Source organism: Scyliorhinus torazame, chromosome 5, assembly GCF_047496885.1.
Source record: "Scyliorhinus torazame isolate Kashiwa2021f chromosome 5, sScyTor2.1, whole genome shotgun sequence".
Taxonomy (NCBI): Eukaryota; Metazoa; Chordata; class Chondrichthyes; order Carcharhiniformes; family Scyliorhinidae; genus Scyliorhinus; species Scyliorhinus torazame.
Window position 1 is genome coordinate 145,890,284 of NC_092711.1, and position 19,211 is coordinate 145,909,494.

The following is a 19,211-nucleotide window of genomic DNA, read 5'->3' on the forward strand; positions in this document are numbered from 1 at the left end:
CATTGGGCACAAGTCAGCGGTAAAGTCAGAGATATCGAGTTCACCCTGTACATGCGCAGATTCCCCTCGCTCTGAGACATGCGCAGTCCTGAGTTGGGGGGAGGGGCTGCACGCTCTGGTCTCAGCTGTCAGCCGGTTGCCTGGAAACCGTCTTGACGATGTGCTGGGGGAGGGAGAACAAAGGGTGGGGGCGGGGCTCACGTGTTCTCTCGCCGGGCGGGTGCGCTCAAATGCAGTGACGTCACTGCGGAATGGTTTTATTCCTATTATCTGATTTAGAGGACGAGCTCCTTTGTGATGTCACAATGTGGAGGTTGGACAATGAGTTTCAGACTAAAACTTCCTCCTCTGCACAACATCTGGGAGGAAATCAATGTCTCCCCCTTTCATAAAGTCATGAGATACAGGAGCAGAATTAGACCATTTGGCCCATCGAGTCTGCTCTATCATTCTATCATGGCTGTTCTCATCCTGGCTTTAATTCCACCGTACTGCCAGTTCTCCATTAACATTCAACCCATTACCAATTAAAAATCTGTCTTCTCTAAATCTGGATTTAGCCCTTTACATAAAGTGTGTGACATTCATGGAAGTTTGCCAACTGGAGCGTTATTCTCAGTTAAATTCAACCCTCAGCTCGGTCGCTGCCTGTCATTGACATGAGCAATAGAGAGAAAGGTGCCCGAGGCTCAAATGGGAAGTCAAACCTTGTGACTCGAAACCAACACCTCAACATTTGTCAGTCATATCCATGTTATTTATACTGGGGCTTTTATTATTACATTTAGGCACTGGAGGCAAAGGGTGGAGGTTTTAAAGGGTAACTTTCACTTTCTAACTTTGTATTGTCTATAATGTCAGCCGTGGCTCAGTGGGCAGCTCTCTCACCTCGGAGTCAGAAGGTTGTAGGTTCAAGTCCCAATCCAGGGACCCGAGGACAAAAATCACATCCAACATTCCTCCTCGCAGCACTGAGGGAGTGCTGCACTGTCAGAACAGCCTTCTTTCAAATACATGAAATGAAATGAAAAACGCTTATTGTCACAAGTAGGCTTCAAATGAAGTTACTGTGAAAAGCCCCTAGTCGCCACATTCCGGTGCCTGTTCGGGGAGGCTGGTACGGGAATTGAACCGTGCTGTTGGCCTGCCTTGGTCTGCTTTCAAAGCCAGCGATTTAGCCCAGTGCTAAACCAGCCCCTAATAATAAGATTCAAATAAGATTCTAAACGAAGGCCCTGTCTGTCACTATCAGGTGGATGTTAAAGATCCCACAGCGGAGAGGGAGAGGCTGGTGGGAGAGATACTTAGGGTAGACAGGAAGTACGCGGAGGCCCCCGAGGGGGGGCCTGCTAAAGGAGCGCCGGAGATTACAGGCGGAGTTCGATTTGCTGACCACTGGGAAGGCGGAGGCACAGTTGAGGAAAGTAAAAGGGGCAGTTTACGAGTATTGGGAGAAAGCAAGTAGGATGCTGGCGCACCAACTTCGCAGGAGAGATGGGGCCAGGGAGATCGGGGGAGTGAGGGATAAGGAAGGTAATACGGTCTTGGGCCCAGAGAAGGTCAATGAAGTCTTTAAGGAGTTTTACTGTAAACTGTACGAGTCAGAACCCCCGAGGGGAGGGGAAGGGATGAAGCAATTTATGGATCGATTGAGGTTCCCAAGGGTGGACGAGGAGCGGGTGGAGGAACTGGGGGCCCTGATTGAGTTGGAGAAGATGGTTAAGCGCCTAGCAAGTATGCAGTCGGGCAAGGCCCCGGGTCCAGACGGCTTCCCTGTAGAATTTAATAAGAAATTCTCGGAGCTTCTGAGCCCACTCCTGCTAAGAACCTTTAACGAGGCAAAGGAGAAGAGGAACCCTCCCCCCGACGATGTCGCAGGCACTGATCTCGCTCATTTTGAAGAGGGGGAAGGATCCGCTTCAATGTGGGTCCTTCAGGCTGACATCCCTCCTCAATGTGGATGCCAAACTGCTAGCAAAAATTTTGGCTACCAGAATAGAGGACTGCGTCCGGGAGTGATTGAGGAGGACCAGGCGGGTTTCGTCAATGGCAGGCAATTGAACACAAATGTGAGGAGGCTCCTGAATATTATTATGATGCCCTCAGAAGGAGGGGACGCAGAAGTAGTGGCTGCAATAGACGCAGAGAAAGCCTTTGACAGGGTGGAATGGGAGTACCTGTGGGAAATGTTAGGTAGGTTGTATATTTCAGACCCGCCAGAGGGGATGGGGGAGGTCATGCGGATCCTAAGGGACTTTGGGAGCTTCTCGGGATACAAGTTGAACGTGGGGAAAAGTGAGCTTTTTGTAATCCACGCTAGGGGCCAGGAGGAGAGACTGGGGGAGCTCCCGCTCAAGATGGCGGAGGGAAGCTTTCGTTACCTAGGTATACAGGTGGCTAGGAACTGGGATGCCTTGCACAGGCTCAATCTATCTCGGCTTGTTGTGCAGGTGGAGGGAGACTTTAAAAGGTGGGACATGCTCCCGCTTTCCCTGGCGGGAAGGGTGCAGACTGTGAAGATGATGCTTCTCTCCAGATTCCTGTTCGTTTTTCAGTGCCATCCCATCTTCATCCCCAAATCCTTCTTCAAGCGGGTGAACAGGATTATCACAGGATTTGTGTGGGCAAACAAGACCCCGCAAGTTAAAATACTTTGTTTGAAGCGGGGGGGGGGGGGGGGGGGGGGGGGGTTGGCACTGCCAAACCTCTGTGGCTACTATTGGGCGGCTAATGTGGCCATGATCAGGAAATGGGTAGTTGAGGAGGAGTCGGCCTCGGCGGGTAGAGGCGGCGTCATGCAAAGACACCAGCCTAGGGGCACTAGTAATGGCACCGCTGCCGCTCTCGCCGGCACGATACACCACGTGCCTGGTGGTGACGGCGGCGCTGAGGGTCTAGGGTCAGTGGAGAAGGCACAGGAAGGAGGAGGGGGCCTCAATGTGGACCCCGATACAGAATAACCATAAATTTGCTCCGGGCTTGATAGACAGGGGGTTTCAAAGCTGGCATAGGGCAGGCATTAGAAGGATGGGAGACCTGTTTCTAGATGGGACTTTCCCTAGCTTGAAGGCGCTGGAGGAGAAGTTCAGCCTACCCCCGGGAAATGCCTTCAGATACCTCCAAGTCCGCGACTTCCTCAAAAAACAGGTGGGGACATTTCCGTTGCTACCTCCTCGAAGGATACAGGATAGGGTGGTGTCTGGCATCTGGGTAGGAGAGGGGAAGGTGTCAGACATCTATCAGGAGCTGCAGGAGGCGGAGGAAGCCTCAGTGGAGGAACTGAAGGGCAAGTGGGAGGAGGAGCTAGGTGAGGAGCTAGATGAGGGCCTGAGGGCTGATGCCCTGGGCAGGGTGAATTCGTCCGCATCATGTGCCAGGCTCAGCTTAATTCAGTTTAAGGTGGTACACTGGGCTCACATGACGATGGGAGAATGAGCAAGTTCTTTGGGGTGGAGGACAGGTGTGCGAGGTGTTCAGGGAGTCCGACGAACCATGTCCATATGTTCTGGGCATGCCCAGCGCTTAAAGAATTCTGGCGAGGCTTTGCAAGGGCTAGGTCCAGGATTTTGGACACGCAGGTGAAGCCGAGTCCAACAATAGCGATCTTTCGGATGTCAGAGGGTCCGGGAGTGCAGGAAGTGACCGAGGCCGAGTTGTTGGCCTTTGCCTCCCTGGTAGCCCGGAGACGGATCTTGTTAATGTGGAGGGACTCGAAACCTCCGAGTGTGGAGACCTGGGTTATCGATATGGCGGGGTTCCTCAGCCTGGAGCGAATAAAGTTTGCCTTGAGAGGGTCCTTGCTGGGGTTCTCCCGGCGGTGGCAACCGTCCCTTGACTTTCTAGGGGAGCAGCAAGTGTCAGCAGCAGCAATCGGGGGGGGGGGGGGGGGGGCGGGAGCTGTCTATTTAATGTATATTTTATTTTTGTATAATGATAACAGCCACCTGGTTTGTTTGTTATTAAATATTTTTTTTTTTTTTTTGTTATTAGTGATGTAAAAATTTGTTTGAAAAAAAGCATTAATAAAAGAACAATTTAAAAAAAACATTCTATTAGCTTTCCTAGTTACTTGCTGTACCTATCGACACGTCTTTTGTGGTTGATACCCAGATACCTCTGAGTCTCGGAGCTCTACAATCTCTCACCATTTTGATCATAAGCTTTTTTTATTCTTTCTGGCAAAATGGACAATTTCACATTTCCCCCATGAAACTCCATTTGCTGCGCACATGAAGGAAACACATCCTGAGTGAGACACAGCCAGAGTGGGATTTGGAACTTGGTAATTTGGTGCAGTGAGGTAATTCGGTGCAGAGTGGGAGAAGGTGCTTTTTCCCGACCGTTTTGTTTTCTTTCTTCTGGCCTGTAACTGTTAATCTGCAGGGAGAGAACCAGAGAGCATCCTGGGAAGGTAAATGATTTTTATTACCTTTTCAAATTGGGGGGGGGGGGGGGGGGGGGGGGGGGAACTGAAGTGACATCACAGTAAAGCTGTGACCTAGATTGGCTGGTTGGGAATCTGTTAAATTTGAAAAATATATATATATTGCAAAACAAATATAATTGATTAACTAGATAGTGGAGTAACTAAACCTGAGGGCAGAGATCGGTATTTAGCATTTAATTTTACAGTAATAATCTAGCGTCAGGGCCATATAGTTAATTGTAACTCAATCTAACAATAATTCAAGTGTTTATTTTAAATTAATTAACTCGTACTTAAATGTCACTCAACGGGGTGCAGTGCTCCAACTGTGAGATGTGGCAGATTTGTGACGTTTCCAGCATTCCGGTTGACTACATCTGCAGCAAGTGTAGCCAATGGCAGCTCCTCACAGACCGCGTGGTTCGATTGGAGCAGCAGTTGGACGTACTTAGAAGCATGCAGGTGGCGGAAAGCGTCATAGATAGGAGTTATAGAGATGTGGTCACACCCAATGTGTAGGCAGAGAGATGGGTGACCACCAGGAGGGGCAGGCAGTCAGTGCAGGAATCCCCTGTGGTTGTCCCCCTCTCGAACAGGTATACCACTTTGGATACTTTTGGGGGGAATAGCCTATCAGGGGATAACAGCAACAGCCAGAGAAGTGGCACCACGACTGGCTCTGATGTTCAGCGGGGAGGGTCAAAGCGCAGAAGAACAATAGTCACAGGGGATTCTATAGTCAGGGGCACATAGGCGCTTCTGTGGATGTGAAAGAGACTTCAAGATGGTATGTTGCCTCCCTGGTGCCAGGGTCCAGGATGTCTCAGAACGGGTAGCGGGCATCCTGAAGGGCGAGGGCAAACAGGCAGAGGTCGTGGTACATATTGGTACTAACGACATAGAGGAAGGGGGATGATGTCCTGCAGCAGACGTTCAGGGAGCTAGGCAGAAAGTTAAATGACAGGACCTCTAGGGTTGTAATCTCGGGATTACTCCCTGTGCCACGTGCCAGTGAGGCTAGAAATAGGAAGATAGAGCAGCTAAACACGTGGCCATACAGCTGGTGTAGGAGGGAGGGTTTCAATTATCTGGACTACTGGGAGCTCTTCCGGGGCAGGTGTGACCTGTACAAGAAGGATGGGTGGCATCTAAACTGGAGAGGCATAAATATCCTGGCTGCGAGGTTTGCTAGTGTCACACGGGAGGGTTTAAACTAGTATGGCAGGGGGTGGGTACCGGATCAATAGGTCAGAAGGCGAAAAAATTGAGGGAGAACTAGGGAATAGGGCCAGGATGGTGCTGAGGATGAGCAGACAGGGAGATGTTGCTGAAAACAGCGGGACTGGTGGCCTGAAGTGCATATGTTTTAATGCAAGAAGTATAACAGATACGGCAGATGAACTTACAGCTTGGATTAGTACTTGGAACTATGATGTTGTTGCCATAACAGAGACCTGGTTGAGGAAAGAACAGGATTGGCAGCTAAACGTTCCAGGGTTTAGATGTTTCAGGCGGGATAGAGGGGGAGGGGATGTAAAAAGGGTGGTGGAGTTGCGCTACTGGTTCAGGAGAATATCACAGCTGTACTACGAAAGGACACCTCAGAGGGCAGCGAGGCTGTATGGGTAGAGATCAGGAATAAGAAGGGTGCAGTCACAATTTTGGGGGTTTACTACAGGCCACCCAACAGCAAACGGGAGTTAGAGGAGCAGACAGGTCGACAGATTTTGGAAAGGAGTAAAAGCAACAGGGTTGTTATGATGGGGGACTTTAACTTCCCCTGGGACTCACTTCGTGCTAGGGGCTTGGACGGGGCAGGGTTTGTAAAGAGCATCCAGGAGGGCTTCTTAAAACAATATGTAGATAGTCCAACTAGGGAAGGGACTGCACTGGATCTCTTATTGGGGAATGAGCTCGGCCAGATGGTAGAAGTTTCAGTAGGAGAGCATTTCGGGAACAGTGACCACAATTCTGTAACTTTTAAAGTGCTGGTGGACAAGTATAAGAGTGGTCCTCGGGTGAATGTGCTAAATTGGGGGAAGGCTAATTATAATAATATTAGGCGGGAACTGAAGAACATAGATTGGGGGCGGATGTTTGAGGGTAAATCAACATCTGACATGTGGGAGGCTTTCAAATGTCAGTTGAAAGGAATTCAGGAGCGGCATGTTCCTGTGCGGAAGAAGGATAAATATGGCAAATTTCGGGAACCTTGGAAAACGAGAGATATTGTAGGCCTCAGGGAGGCATTTGTCAGGGCTAGAAGGCTGGGAACAGTCGAAGCCTGTGTGGAATATAAGGAAAGTAGGAAGGAACTTAAGCAAGGAGTCAGGAGGGCTAAAAGGAGTCACGAAAAGTAATTGGCAAAAAGGGTTAAGGAAAATTCCAAGGCTTTTTACACGTACATAAAAAGCAAGAGGTTAGCCAGGGAAAGGGTTGGCCCACTGAAGGACAGGGGAGGGAATCTATGTGTGGAGCCAGAGGAAATGGGAGAGGTACTCAATGAATATTTTGCATCAGTATTCACCAAAGAGAAGGAATTGGTGGATGTTGAGTCTAGAAAAGGGTGTGTTGATAGCCTGAGTCACATTGAGATCCAAAAAGACAAGGTGTTGGGCGTCTTGAAAAATATTAAAGTCCCCAAGGTCTGATGGGATCTACCCTAGAATACTGAAGGAGGCAAGAGAGTAAATTGCTGAGGCCTTGATAGAAACCTGTGGATCCTCACTGTCTTCAGGTGATGTCCCGGAGGACTGGAGCATAGCCAATGTTGTTCCTTTGTTTAAGAAGGGTAGCAAGGATAATCCAGGGAATTAAGGCCCGTGAGCCTTATGTCAGTGATAGGGAAATTACTGGAGAGAATTCTTCGAGACAGGATCTACTCCCATTTGGAAGCAAATGGACGTATTAGCGAGAAGCAGCACTGTTTTGTGAAGGTGAGGTCGTGTCTCACAAACTTGATAGAGTTTTTCGAGGAGGTCACAAAGATGATTGATGCAGGTAGGGCAGTGGATGGTGTCTATATGGACTTCAGTAAGGCCTTTGACAAGGTCCCTCATGGCAGACTGGTACAAAAGGTGAAGTCACATGGGATCAGAGGTGAGCTGGCAAGATGGATACAGAACTGGCTAGGTCATAGAAGGCAGAGGGTAGCAATGGAAGGGTGCTTTTCTGATTGGAGAGCTGTGACTAGTGATGTTCCGCAGGGATCAGAGCTGGGACATTTATATATAAATGATTTGGAAGAAAATGTAACTGGTCTGATTAGTAATTTTGCGGGCGACACAAAGGTTGGTAGAATTGCGGATAGCGATGAGGACTGTCAAGAGGATACAGCAGGATTTAGATTGTTTTGAAACTTGGGCGGAGAGATGGCAGATGGAGTTTAATCCGGACAAATGTGAGGTAATGCATTTTGGATGGTCTAATGCAGGTACGCATATACAGTGAATGGTAGAACCCTTAAGAGTATTGACAGTCAGAGAGATCTAGGTGTACAGGTCCACAGGTCACTGAAAGGGACAACACAGGTGGAGAAGGTAGTCAAGAAGGCATACGGCATGCTTGCCTTCATTGGCCGGGCATGGAGTATAAAAATTGGCAAGTCATGTTGCAGCTGTATAGAACCTTAGTTAGGCCACACTTGGAGTATAGTGTTCAATTCTGGTCGCCACACTATCAGAAGGATGTGGAGGCTTTAGAGAAGGTGCAGAAGAGATTTACCAGGAAGTCGCCTGGTATGGAGGGCATTAGCTACGAGGAAAAGTTGAATAAACTTGGTTTGTTCTCACTGGAACGATGGAGGTTGAGGGGCGACCTGATAGAGGTCTACAAAATTATGAGGGACATAGACAGGGTGGATAGTCAGAGGCATTTTCCCAGGATAGAGGGGTCAATTACCAAGGGGCATATGTTTAAGGTGCAAGGGGCAAGGTTTAGAGGAGATGTACGAGGCAAGTTTTGTTTTTTTACACAGAGGGTAGTGGGTGCCTGGAACTCACTGCCGGAGGAGGTGATGGAAGCAGGGATGATAGTGACGTTTAACGGGCATCCGGACCCTGGAAGTGTAGAAGATTTTAGTTTAGACGGGCAGCATGGTCGGCACAGGCTTGGAGGGCTGAAGGGCCTGTTCCTGTGCTGTACTTTTCTTTGTTCTTCTTTTCCCACTCGCTTAACCTATCTGTATCCCTTTGTAGTCTCCACATGTCCTCTTCACAATTTACTTTCCTACCTATCTGTGTATCATTGGAACATAGGAGCAGAGGTTGGCCATTCAGCCCGTCGAGCCCGCTCCACCATTCAACATGATCATGGCTGATCATTCCCTTCAATGCCTTATTCCCCACACTATCCCCATATCCCTTTGTGTTATTGATATTTAGAAATCTGTCAGTCTCTGCTTTAAACACTCTCAATGACTCAGCTTCCACAGCCCTCTGGGGTAGAGAATTACAAAGATTCACAACGCTCTGAGTAAAGAAATGTCTCCTCCGAGACCGGTCCTAAGTGGCTTCCCCCTTATTTTGAAACTGTGCCCCTTGGTTCCAGACTCTCCAGCCAGGGGGACATCTCACCTACATCTCTCCTACCTATTCCTTTAAGTATTGTATAAGTTTCAATAAGATAACCTCTCATTCTTCAAAATTCTGGAGACTGGACACCCCGTTTCCCCAATCTCTCTTCATAGGACCGTCCTGCCATCCCCAGAACAAGTCTGTTGAACCTTCATTACCCTCCCTCTGCAGCAATAACACCTTTCCTAAGGTAAAGTGAGTAAAACTGCACACAATACGCTAGCTGTGGTCTAACCAAGGTTCTATACTATTGAAGCAAGTCTTCACTACTCCTGTACTCAAATCCTCTTGTGATAAAGGCCAATATCCCATTAGCCTTCCTAATAGCTTGATGCACCTGTATGTTAGCCTTCAGTGACTTATTACCAGGATGCCCTGGTCCATTCACACCCAGGTCCCTTTACCACAATACCATTCGCGTTAACTGCATACGAGGCTCAGATTGCACAGAGTGAGACCATTCGGACGATTGTGCTAATTCCAGATCTGTTAAAGAGCCAACCAATTAATCCCACTGTCCAGAAATTTTCTTTTCTTTTCAAGGATCTGTCCAATTCCCCTTTTGAAAGAAATAGTTGAATCTGTTTCTTGCGCCCTTTTCAGGTAATGCTCGCCTGATCACAGCAACTTGCCTGTGTTTTAAAAACAAATTATTCAGGCTATAGTGTGTTTAGATTTTCATTGAGAATTTCAGAGAGAATCAAAATATTGCTCAAAATTAAAGCTCAATCTTCATCAATCATTTTGAGGAGGGGACCAACTGTAATATATCCCAAGTATGAGGAAATTCTTTTAAAAAATCCTTTTCTATAACATCACAAAACCTCCAAAAGATTGAGATATATTGTTATGTGTACTGAGGTACAGTAAAATGTATTGTTCTGCATACAGTGCAGGGAGATCGTTCCAAAGGTCAAAAACATAGGACATACAATAAATACACAATGTGAATATAGACATCAGGTGAAGCTTAATGAGTGCAGTGCTAAGTGTAGTCATTGTTGTAATGTACAAAACTGTAGGTAGGACTGGGAAATCCATTACATTTTATAATTCCATCACGTTTCCACCATATTTATGGTTTGAGTAACAAGGTCAAGGAAGCTACTTTAAACTCTAACATGTAGCTTCCTTTTTGAACAGATTATCTAACATTTCTTTGTTAATCACATATTGATTTCATATTAGAAGCCAGTCACAAAACAGTTGATTATTCAACAATGAACTTTAAGTTATAATTCGCAAAACAATGTAATAGATAGTATTGTAATGGCTGAATTGTTCTTTCATAAATTAAGATTGTACAAACCCAAATGTCTCTAAACAGCAGAGCTAGCAGAAATTGTTTATACAAAGAAAGTATTTTGATAAATGGCAGGCTTTCATATTCTACCCACGCCTGGCTCAAGAATAAGCTTATTATTCAACCTGATCAAGATTAGTAAAAAAGAAAGCTATTGCCTTCCACAAACTGTCTTTTTAAACCACTGTATCTTGTATTAACCAAGTGTATGAATTAGATTACTGTATTAATTAGAATTAGCTGCCAGCCAGTAGCAGTAATACCTACTGATGTTTAATCGAATTGCAACTAATGATCCATCATGAATCAGTAGTTATAGTGAAAGACTGAAAGTCTTTTTAAATTTGCTGTAAAAATGCACAGCAATATGCTGTGCATGTGAAGAATGTGAAATGAAGATAAATGTACTGGCAAGAGAAACCTTCAAGCTCAGATTAGCCTCAACATTTGAAACTGTCTGAATAAGGGATTGTATAGAATCAGATAAAGGGATAGTATGAAACAGTTCTATTGTATTCCTGTCTAAGATAATGAGAGTAAGCAGTATAAGTAATTGGGGATCCAATTCAATTAATCTAGTGACCAAATGTCATGTTACAACAGGCCCAACTCTGACGTGAGGTAATGGTCACTTTGGGGATAAAAGTTGAGGTTCCGAAGGTCTTGTTGGCCAAGACTGAAGACTCCCGAGGCCGAGTTCCAAGGAAGTTACTGTCAAAGAGGGAGCCAGACTCCCAAGGCTGCATTCCACAAGAATTACTGTCAAAGAAGGAGCGAGAGAGGGTTACGCTTCTACTGACTGATCACCCACATGAAGTTGTAAAAGTCAATGTCTTAAAGTTGTTCAGTAAACCTTCTTCATTAAATAAACTTTTAAAATTTACTATCCAGAGGATTCTGCCTTTGCCTTAATTGGTTAAAGTCTTGTCTGAACCAAAGTGAATTTATTAAATGGTAAATTGGGGGTGTCTGAAGGCAATTAAGTTCCAGATAACAAGATCAGATAACAGAAATCATCAATTTTAAAACTTGCATTTCGATAGCGTCTTTCACAACCACAGGATGTCCTAAAGTGTTTTACAGCCAATTAAGTACTTTTGAAGTCACTGTTGTAATATCGGAAACGCGGCAGCCAATTTACACACAGCAAGATCCCACACACAGCAATGTGATAATGAGCAGATGTTGATTGAGGGATAAATATTGACCAGGACACCGGGGATAACTCCCCTGCTCTTCTTCAAAATAGTGGCTGTGGGAACTTTTACATCCACCTGAAAGGGGCAGACAGGGCCTCAGTTTCACATCTTATTTGAGAGAAGGCTGTTCTGACAGTGCAGCATTCCCTCAGTGCTAGGAGAAGGAATGTTGGAGCTGTTTTTTGTCCACAGGTCCCTAACTGGGTCTTAACCTTCTGACTCAGAGGTGATAGTGCTGCCCCCTGAGCCATGACTGACACTAGTTAGAAAGGAAAAGTTATACTTTAAAAGCCTCCACCTTGTGCCTCCAGTGCCTAAATCTAACAACGAAAAACCCAGTAAATAAATAACATATATTTCACTGACAAATGTTGAAGTGTTGATTTGGAGCCACAAGTTTTAACTTCCCACTTTCTCCTCGGGCACCTTTCTGTCTCTGTTGTTCATATCAATGGCAGCCGGGCGACAGAGCTGAGGGCTGAATTTAGCTGAGAATAACGGGGCCTGTGTCCCAGTTGGAAAACTGCCATGGGCGTAGCACTAATAGAGAGAAAGGAAGGTGCTGGAGGACCTTTTGGGAAATGGACCTCCAACCAATTGTTACATCGGTCACTATTCCGATCCCAGACCAGACCCCAACAGTGGCTAGGATACTGGACCAAAACCCCAATATTTCAGTTTATTTGTGTGACTGTGCGGAAAGAATGATTCACTCCAGGAGTGATCGCATGAAGAAATAGGGCTTGGTTATTTTTAAAATAAAACTTTTTTGTGGCTACAATATTAAACTTTTTAACTTCACACCCAAAAACAACAGCTTACAATTACACATTTAAACATTACTACTCAATCTCCCATTAAACAACAGGAAAAGAAAGATACAGCTCTCAATCTATCTTACTGTGGGAGAATTGTGGACCCAGAATTGAATTTCGCTCTCCAAATCTTTCTCCACAAATTGCTCTCTAAAGATTTTTAAAATGTCTTTCTGCCTTCCTTGGTTGCACGCAGCAATGACCTAATCTCCCCAAGCTGGAAAACAATATGATCTCTGCCGGCTGCAAAGAACATTAATTCCACAAGAACTTTCCCAGTCAACCCACAGTCCATTAGCCCAGACTGAAAAACACATTCCTTTGTCAATTTCATCTTCTGGCTACTAAAAACACCCAGGCCCTGCAAAACAGGAGCCTTCTTTCAAATAAAAACAGGACCACTGCAGTGAACCGCACTCTAACCCCACGCTTTTAACCCTGCAAATTGCCCAATACATTGAAAATTGCATTTTCTAAAATCTTCCAATCGTCACACCCCCGTTAAAAAAAAAATGAACCAGCAATGTCCACAGATGGCTTTATTTTTCTGAAAACTTTTTAAATTTTAAACATTTCTTATTACATGCAACTTATACTCTATAATATCATTTTACATTTTTCAACAGGCAAACATACACGCGAGTGTAGTGAGTATAGTCCATTTTAGTCTCACATGTCACAGTCGCAAGCATAAATTTACCCACTCCTAGATTTCCAAAGACTGGGACGCCCTCCAAGAATACACAAGAAAAGCTTCAACAATTCACTGATATGGAGTTGCCTGGCTCTGACAGCAGAATTCTTCACTTGATGGTCAGACAGGTTGCTATCGATGCTGCAGCATTCATCATCTGTTCTTCACATTTATCAGCTGCTTTGTATTCTGTGTCTGTTGAGGATAGCCAAAAATAATTGGCAATAGATGCAGATGAGGTGTTTCCCCTGGTTGGAGAGTCTAGAACCAGGGGACACAATTTCAATATAAGTCACTTAGGACCGGTCTCGGAGGAGACATTTCTTTACTCCGAGGGTTGTGAATGTTTGGAATTCTCTACCCCAGAGGGCTGTGGAAGGTCAGTCATTGAGTGCGTTTAAAGCAGAGACACAGATTTCTAAATTTGGATTTCTAAAAATCTCTAAATTGTGGGTTTCACCCCCACAACTCTAAAATGTGTAGGGTAGGTGAATTGGCCACACTAAATTGCCCCTTAATTGGAAAACAATAATTGAGTACTCTAAATTTATAAAAAACAAAAATAAAATCCACCTACACTGAACATCTTTGGATTGTGGGGGCGAAGCCCAGGCAGACACGGGGAGAATGTGCAAACTTAACTCGGACAGTGACCCATGGCCGTGATCGAACCTGGGACCTCGGTGCCGTGAGGCAGCTGTGCTAACCACCGCACCACTGTGCTGCCCTATCCTCCAACCATCATTGACCAACTTTCGGAATGAATTAAATGAAGTCCTGGATGTAATTGAGAGCAGAAACAGTAACAGCAGAATTCAACCCCTGGAATCACTTGTGAACCTGTTGGTGTCTCAGCAGGCGCGATGAAACACAAAATCCCTTCCCACACTGAGAGCAGGTAAATGGCTTCTCCTCAGTGTGAACTTGTTGGTGCATCTGCAGGTTGAATGACTGAGTGAATGCCTTCCCACACTGAGAGCAGGTGAATGGCTTCTCCCCAGTGTGAATTCGCTGGTGTGACTTCAGGCTGGATGATTGAGTGAATCCCTTCCCACACTGAGAGCAGATGAACGGCCTCTCCCCAGTGTGAACTCGCTGGTGTTTCTTCAGGCTGGCTAACTCACTGAATTCCTTCCCACATTGAGAACAGGTGAACGGCCTCTCCCCAGTGTGAAATCGCTGGTGGGTCTGCAGGCTGTGTAACCAAGTGAATCCCTTCTCACACTGAGAGCAGGTGAACGGCCTCTCCCCAGTGTGAACTCGCTGGTGTGACTGAAGGTTGTGTAACCAAGTGAACCTCTTCTCACACTGAGAGCAGGTGAACGGCCTCTCCCCAGTGTGAATCCTTCGATGAGCTTCCAGCACAGATGGGACTCTGAATCTCTTCCCACAGTCCCCACATTTCCACGGTTTCTCCATGTTTTGGGTCGCCTCGTGTCTCTCCAGGTCGGACGATCAGTTGAAGCCTCGTCCACACACAGAACACGTGTACGGTCTCTCCCCACTGTGAATGGTGTGATGTTTTTTCAGGCTGTGTAACTGGTTAAATCTCTTTCCACAGTCAGTGCTCTGGAACACTCTCACTCGGGTGTGTGTGTCTCGGTGCTTTTCCAGTCACATTGATGTTTAAACTTTGTTGAAGCCAACAAATCGGACAAACATTTCTTTTCTAGATTTAATGGCCGCTGAACCGAGTGACTTTGTCAGATCTAGATGTGATGTTTGAGATTTCTGTCTGTAAATCCTATGCTTTTAACATCCTGCAAAATGAGTTCACACAATACATCATTGTCAGTACTGGATAGAAATTCAGATTATTTTAATTTTTCTGGAACATTCTTTCCTCTCTCATTCCCCAAAAGGTGTAAATCTCCATCCCACACACTCTCCCTCCATTCTCACTCTGCTGTATCTAATCTTCACCCTCCCAATTTTCCTGAAGGTGCTGATTCAGGCTGATTGACAGATCCGTGCTCACTGCTTCCTGTCCTGGACACAGAGATCATAACAAACAGGAGCTGCAGTCGGCCATTAAGCCCATCGAGCCTGCTCAGCCATTCAATGGGATAATTGGCCGATCTACCTCAGCACCATTTTCCCACACTATTCCCCATATCCCTCCATATCTTCAATATCTAGCAACCTGTCAATCTCTGTCTTGGAAATACTTGAAGACTGAGGCTCCACAGTCCTCTGGGGTAGAGAATTCCAAAGCTTCACCACATTGTCTTCACATTTGACGGGAGCAGCATGGTGGCACAGTGGTTAGCACTGCTGCCTCTCAGCGCCAAGGACCCGGGTTTGATCCTGGCCCCGGGTCACTGTCCATGTGGAATCTGCACATTCTCCCCTTGTCTGCGTGGATCTCACCCCCACAACCCAAAAGGTGTGCAGGGTATGTGAATTGGCCATGCTAAATTGCCCCTTAATTGGAAAAAAAAAAAAGAATTGGGTACTCGACCTTTATTTATTTTTAAAATTCATTTACGGGATTTGGGCGTCGCTGGTGAGGCCAGTATTTGTTACCCATCCCTAGTTGCCCTTCAGAAGGTGGTGGTGAGTTGCCTTCTTGCACACCCACTGTGCTGTTACGGAGGGAGTTCCAGGATGTTGCTGCAGTGACAGTGAAGGAACAGCGATATATTTCCAAGTTGGTCTATTGAGTCCCCTTGGATCTATTGTGGTTTTGATTCTTTTGTATTTTTGTTATTATGGGAGGGTTTATGTGTTGTTGACTTTATCCTACTCTGGTACAGACGGGGCTTTTATCTGTGAAAGGAGCAGTTTGAGGAAACTTTGGTGCCTCTGGTGTAAAGTGAGTTGGAGGAGGGGGTAATGGCACTTCCAGTTTCCACCCCTCTATCACTTTCACCCAGTCCATCTCAGACACTTCACTTCCTTGACCTTTCTGTCTCCATTTCCGGGAATAGACTATCTACTAACATCCATTACAAGCCCACTGACTCCCATAGCTATCTGGACTACAGCTCTTCGTACCCTACATCCTGTAAGGACTCCATCCCTTTCTCTCAGCTCCTTCGCCTCCGTCGCATTTGTTCCGATGATGCCACTTTCCAAAGTGGTGCTTTGAAAATGTGTTCCTTCTTCCTCAACCGTGATTTCCCACCTACAGTTTTTGACAGGGACCTCAACAGTGTGCGGCCCATCTCCCGTGCCACTTCCCTCGCCCCCTGCCCTTTCTCCCAGAACAAGGATAGAGTCCCCCTCATTTGCACATTTCACACCACCAGCCTCCGTATGTAAAGCATAATCCTCCACATTTTCGCCAACTTCAGCATGATGCCATCACTAAACACATCTTTCCTTCACTCCCACTGTCAGCATTCCGCAGAGACCGTTCCCTTCGGGATAATCTAGTCCACTCCTCCACCATACCCAACACCTCTCCCATCACCCATGGCACCTTCCCATGCAATTACAGAAGGTGTAACATCTGCCCCTTTACCTCTTCCATGCTTAACATCCCAGGCATAAAACACTCATTCCAGGTTAAGCAGTGTTTCACTTGCCCCTCTTTCAATTTAGTCTATTGCATTTGCAGTTCCCAATGTGGTCTCCTCTATATCGGAGGGACCAAACGTAGACTGAGTGATTGCTTTGCTGAGCACCTTTGGTCTGTGCGCATTCAGAACCCTGACCTTCCCGGAGCTTGCCATTTTAGCACAAGACCCTGCTCCCATGCCCACATTTCTGTCCTTGGCCTGATGCAATGTTCCAGAGAAGCTCAATGTATCCTGGAGGAACAGCATCTCATCTTCCGGTTAGGGATGCTACAGCCTTCCGGTCTCAACATCGAATTCAGCAACTTCAGATGATTAGCTCTATGTTTTCATTACATTTCATTTTAACTGTCTTTTAATTTTTCTTTCTTTCTTGATATATAATTTTCCTCCCCAATCTTATCCCCATTTTCCTTACCTTTTCACCCCTTTGCTTCCCTCTTCCCCTCATTTTACCGATTTCCCACCCATGACCCCCTTCTCCCCACATCTGTATCTGTCGCATCTTACCCTCTGATTTTAGTTTCTCTGCTGTTTGACCTTAAACACCTTTTATTCTCTCTAGGGACTGCTATTTGCACTCTTTTTTGATTTGTTTCTGTGGCTATGACTCAGCTTTTATTCCCTCACCCTACAGTATAAATATTTCCCACTTTCTATACCCTTTATCTTTGACAAAGGGTCACCTGGACTCGAAATGTCAGCTCTTTTCTCTCCTTACAGGTGCTGCCAGACCTGCTGAGATTTTCCAGCATTTCTTTTCTGGAAATATATAACGTAGCTACAGTCCTATATTACACAACTAGAAATAATAATAAATGTGCTTTATTACAGAACCATTAATAATATATCTAATCTGCACCATATACAAACACCAGACATATCTCTATCCGACATTAATTTACTGTCCCCTTAAATGTCAGCCATCTCCTGGGGAAAGCAGCCCTTTAATTGTGAACATTGGGAAAGAGACCATCCTTTTAGCCAGACAAATAAATGTGTCAAGCTGAAGGAGCAAAGGATGTCAATGTCTTTAAGAGAGAGAGAGACCTGGGCCAAGCTTTGCAGAGTCTGCACCCTCCCTGGATTCACTTCCTTTCCCTTCAGTTGCTGCAAGTGACCAATTGAAGGTCCGAATGAGAAAAGAAATGGAAAGGGGGAGAAAAGAAAGTGTTTTACTCACAGATGTTGGGCGCACTGTCTGAAGCTGAAACTTCATTCACACAAAGCTGGAGACCAGAGTCCTTCCGGTCCTCCAATCTTTCCAATGGTTGCTGGCCGCCTGAAGACAATGGGCAACGGATGTCACGTGGTCATGGACGCCCGTTTGACCTCAATGGGAAGAATCGTTCCTGCGCACGCGTATCTTCTCCTCTCCTTTGAACATGCGCAGTCCCTGGACGCCCCCGCGCGGTGGATGGAGCGGTTCCCCGGCGAGGGGCACTATGGGAGATTCAGCCGCCATTAACCATCTCCAAACCAATCTCCAATCCCCTGATACTGGGATGAAAAGCAGTGCCCCCATTCTGGACACAAAGTACATGTGGGGAGTCACTGGATTTTATTGTGACGCCCCTTAGCACAATTTCTTGTTCACTTCAGGTGTAAAGATTTAGACATATTGGGGAGAGCAATAGGTGAGTGTGAAACTGAAGCCGAGAGTCAGCACCTTCAGGGGAGGAGAATTGGGGGGAAAGCAGGAGGAGGATATTGAGAAGAATTAGTGTTACAATTAATAGGGAGAGAGTGTGTGGATGCAGAGTCAGAGTCAGAGAGAAGTAGCATTTTCTGTCACATGATCATGAGCTTGGACAATTTTATCAAATCATTTGTAAAACTTGGATTTACAATGTCCCTGTGAAACACCTTGAGAAATTGAATTATATTAAATGTGCTGTATAAATGCAAATTACTGTGTTATTGAAGACTGACACTTGCGCTCCTCCATTACCCTGAACATCTGCTAGACGGTCATGAACAGTCTGTTTAACCATCTTATTCACACAGATCAGCCCAGCCCACCCATTCTCAGTGAATCTGCTGTTCTCAGGCTCCCTTGCAACTCTATCCCTACTCTCACTGCGCTGAGCTCAAGTGTGAACAAAGCATTTTTGTCTTCAGATTTTTAGTGTGAGAGGTTAAACCTATCAGGAGACGATGAATAGGTTGGGTCGCTGCTCTCATCGAGTTACAAGGCTGAGGGGCTAATGGAGGGCTGTAAATTATGAAAGATTTTGATAAACATGGAGAATGTTTTCATTTGTAAGGTGAAGAGCAAAACGCGAGACTATCAATGTGAGACAATCTAATCAGGAATTCAAGAGAACCTTCTTCCCCAGAGAGTGGTGGGAATGTAGAACTCGCTACCACAGGGATTGGTGGAGGTGAATAACATCGATATATTTATGGGGAACCTGGATGAACACACGAGGGAGAAATGAACAGACGGATGCACTGATCGAGTCAGATGGGAAAGCATGAGAGGAAGCTCAAGTGAAGTCTAAACACTGGCATGGATTGATTGGGCTGTTTCTATGTTGTATATTCAATGTAATTTAGCCTGGTATTGCCTTTAACTCTCACATAGTCGATTCCAGGTTAAAGAGAAACAGTTTCATTCCCAGAAAAACATTTCAGCTCATTGTTTCCAGCTATTGTCCAATCAGTGCCTCTTGTTAG

At 45.8% G+C, this 19,211-nt stretch overlaps 1 protein-coding gene across 1 annotated transcript in view; it reads right to left on the reverse strand.

Moving 5' to 3' along the window:
• Positions 1–18,808, reverse strand: part of LOC140417956 (uncharacterized) — a 28,119-nt gene extending 9,311 nt beyond the window's left edge. Inside the window, exons 1-2 of the mRNA XM_072501388.1 lie at positions 17,716–18,808; positions 13,843–14,771 (exon numbers count right to left, since the gene is read on the reverse strand). Of these exons, the coding sequence (XP_072357489.1) occupies positions 13,843–14,430 (588 nt within the window). The 5' untranslated portion in view covers positions 14,431–14,771; positions 17,716–18,808. The remainder of the gene's footprint in view (positions 1–13,842; positions 14,772–17,715) is intronic.
• Between the last annotated feature and the right edge of the window lie 403 nt (positions 18,809–19,211).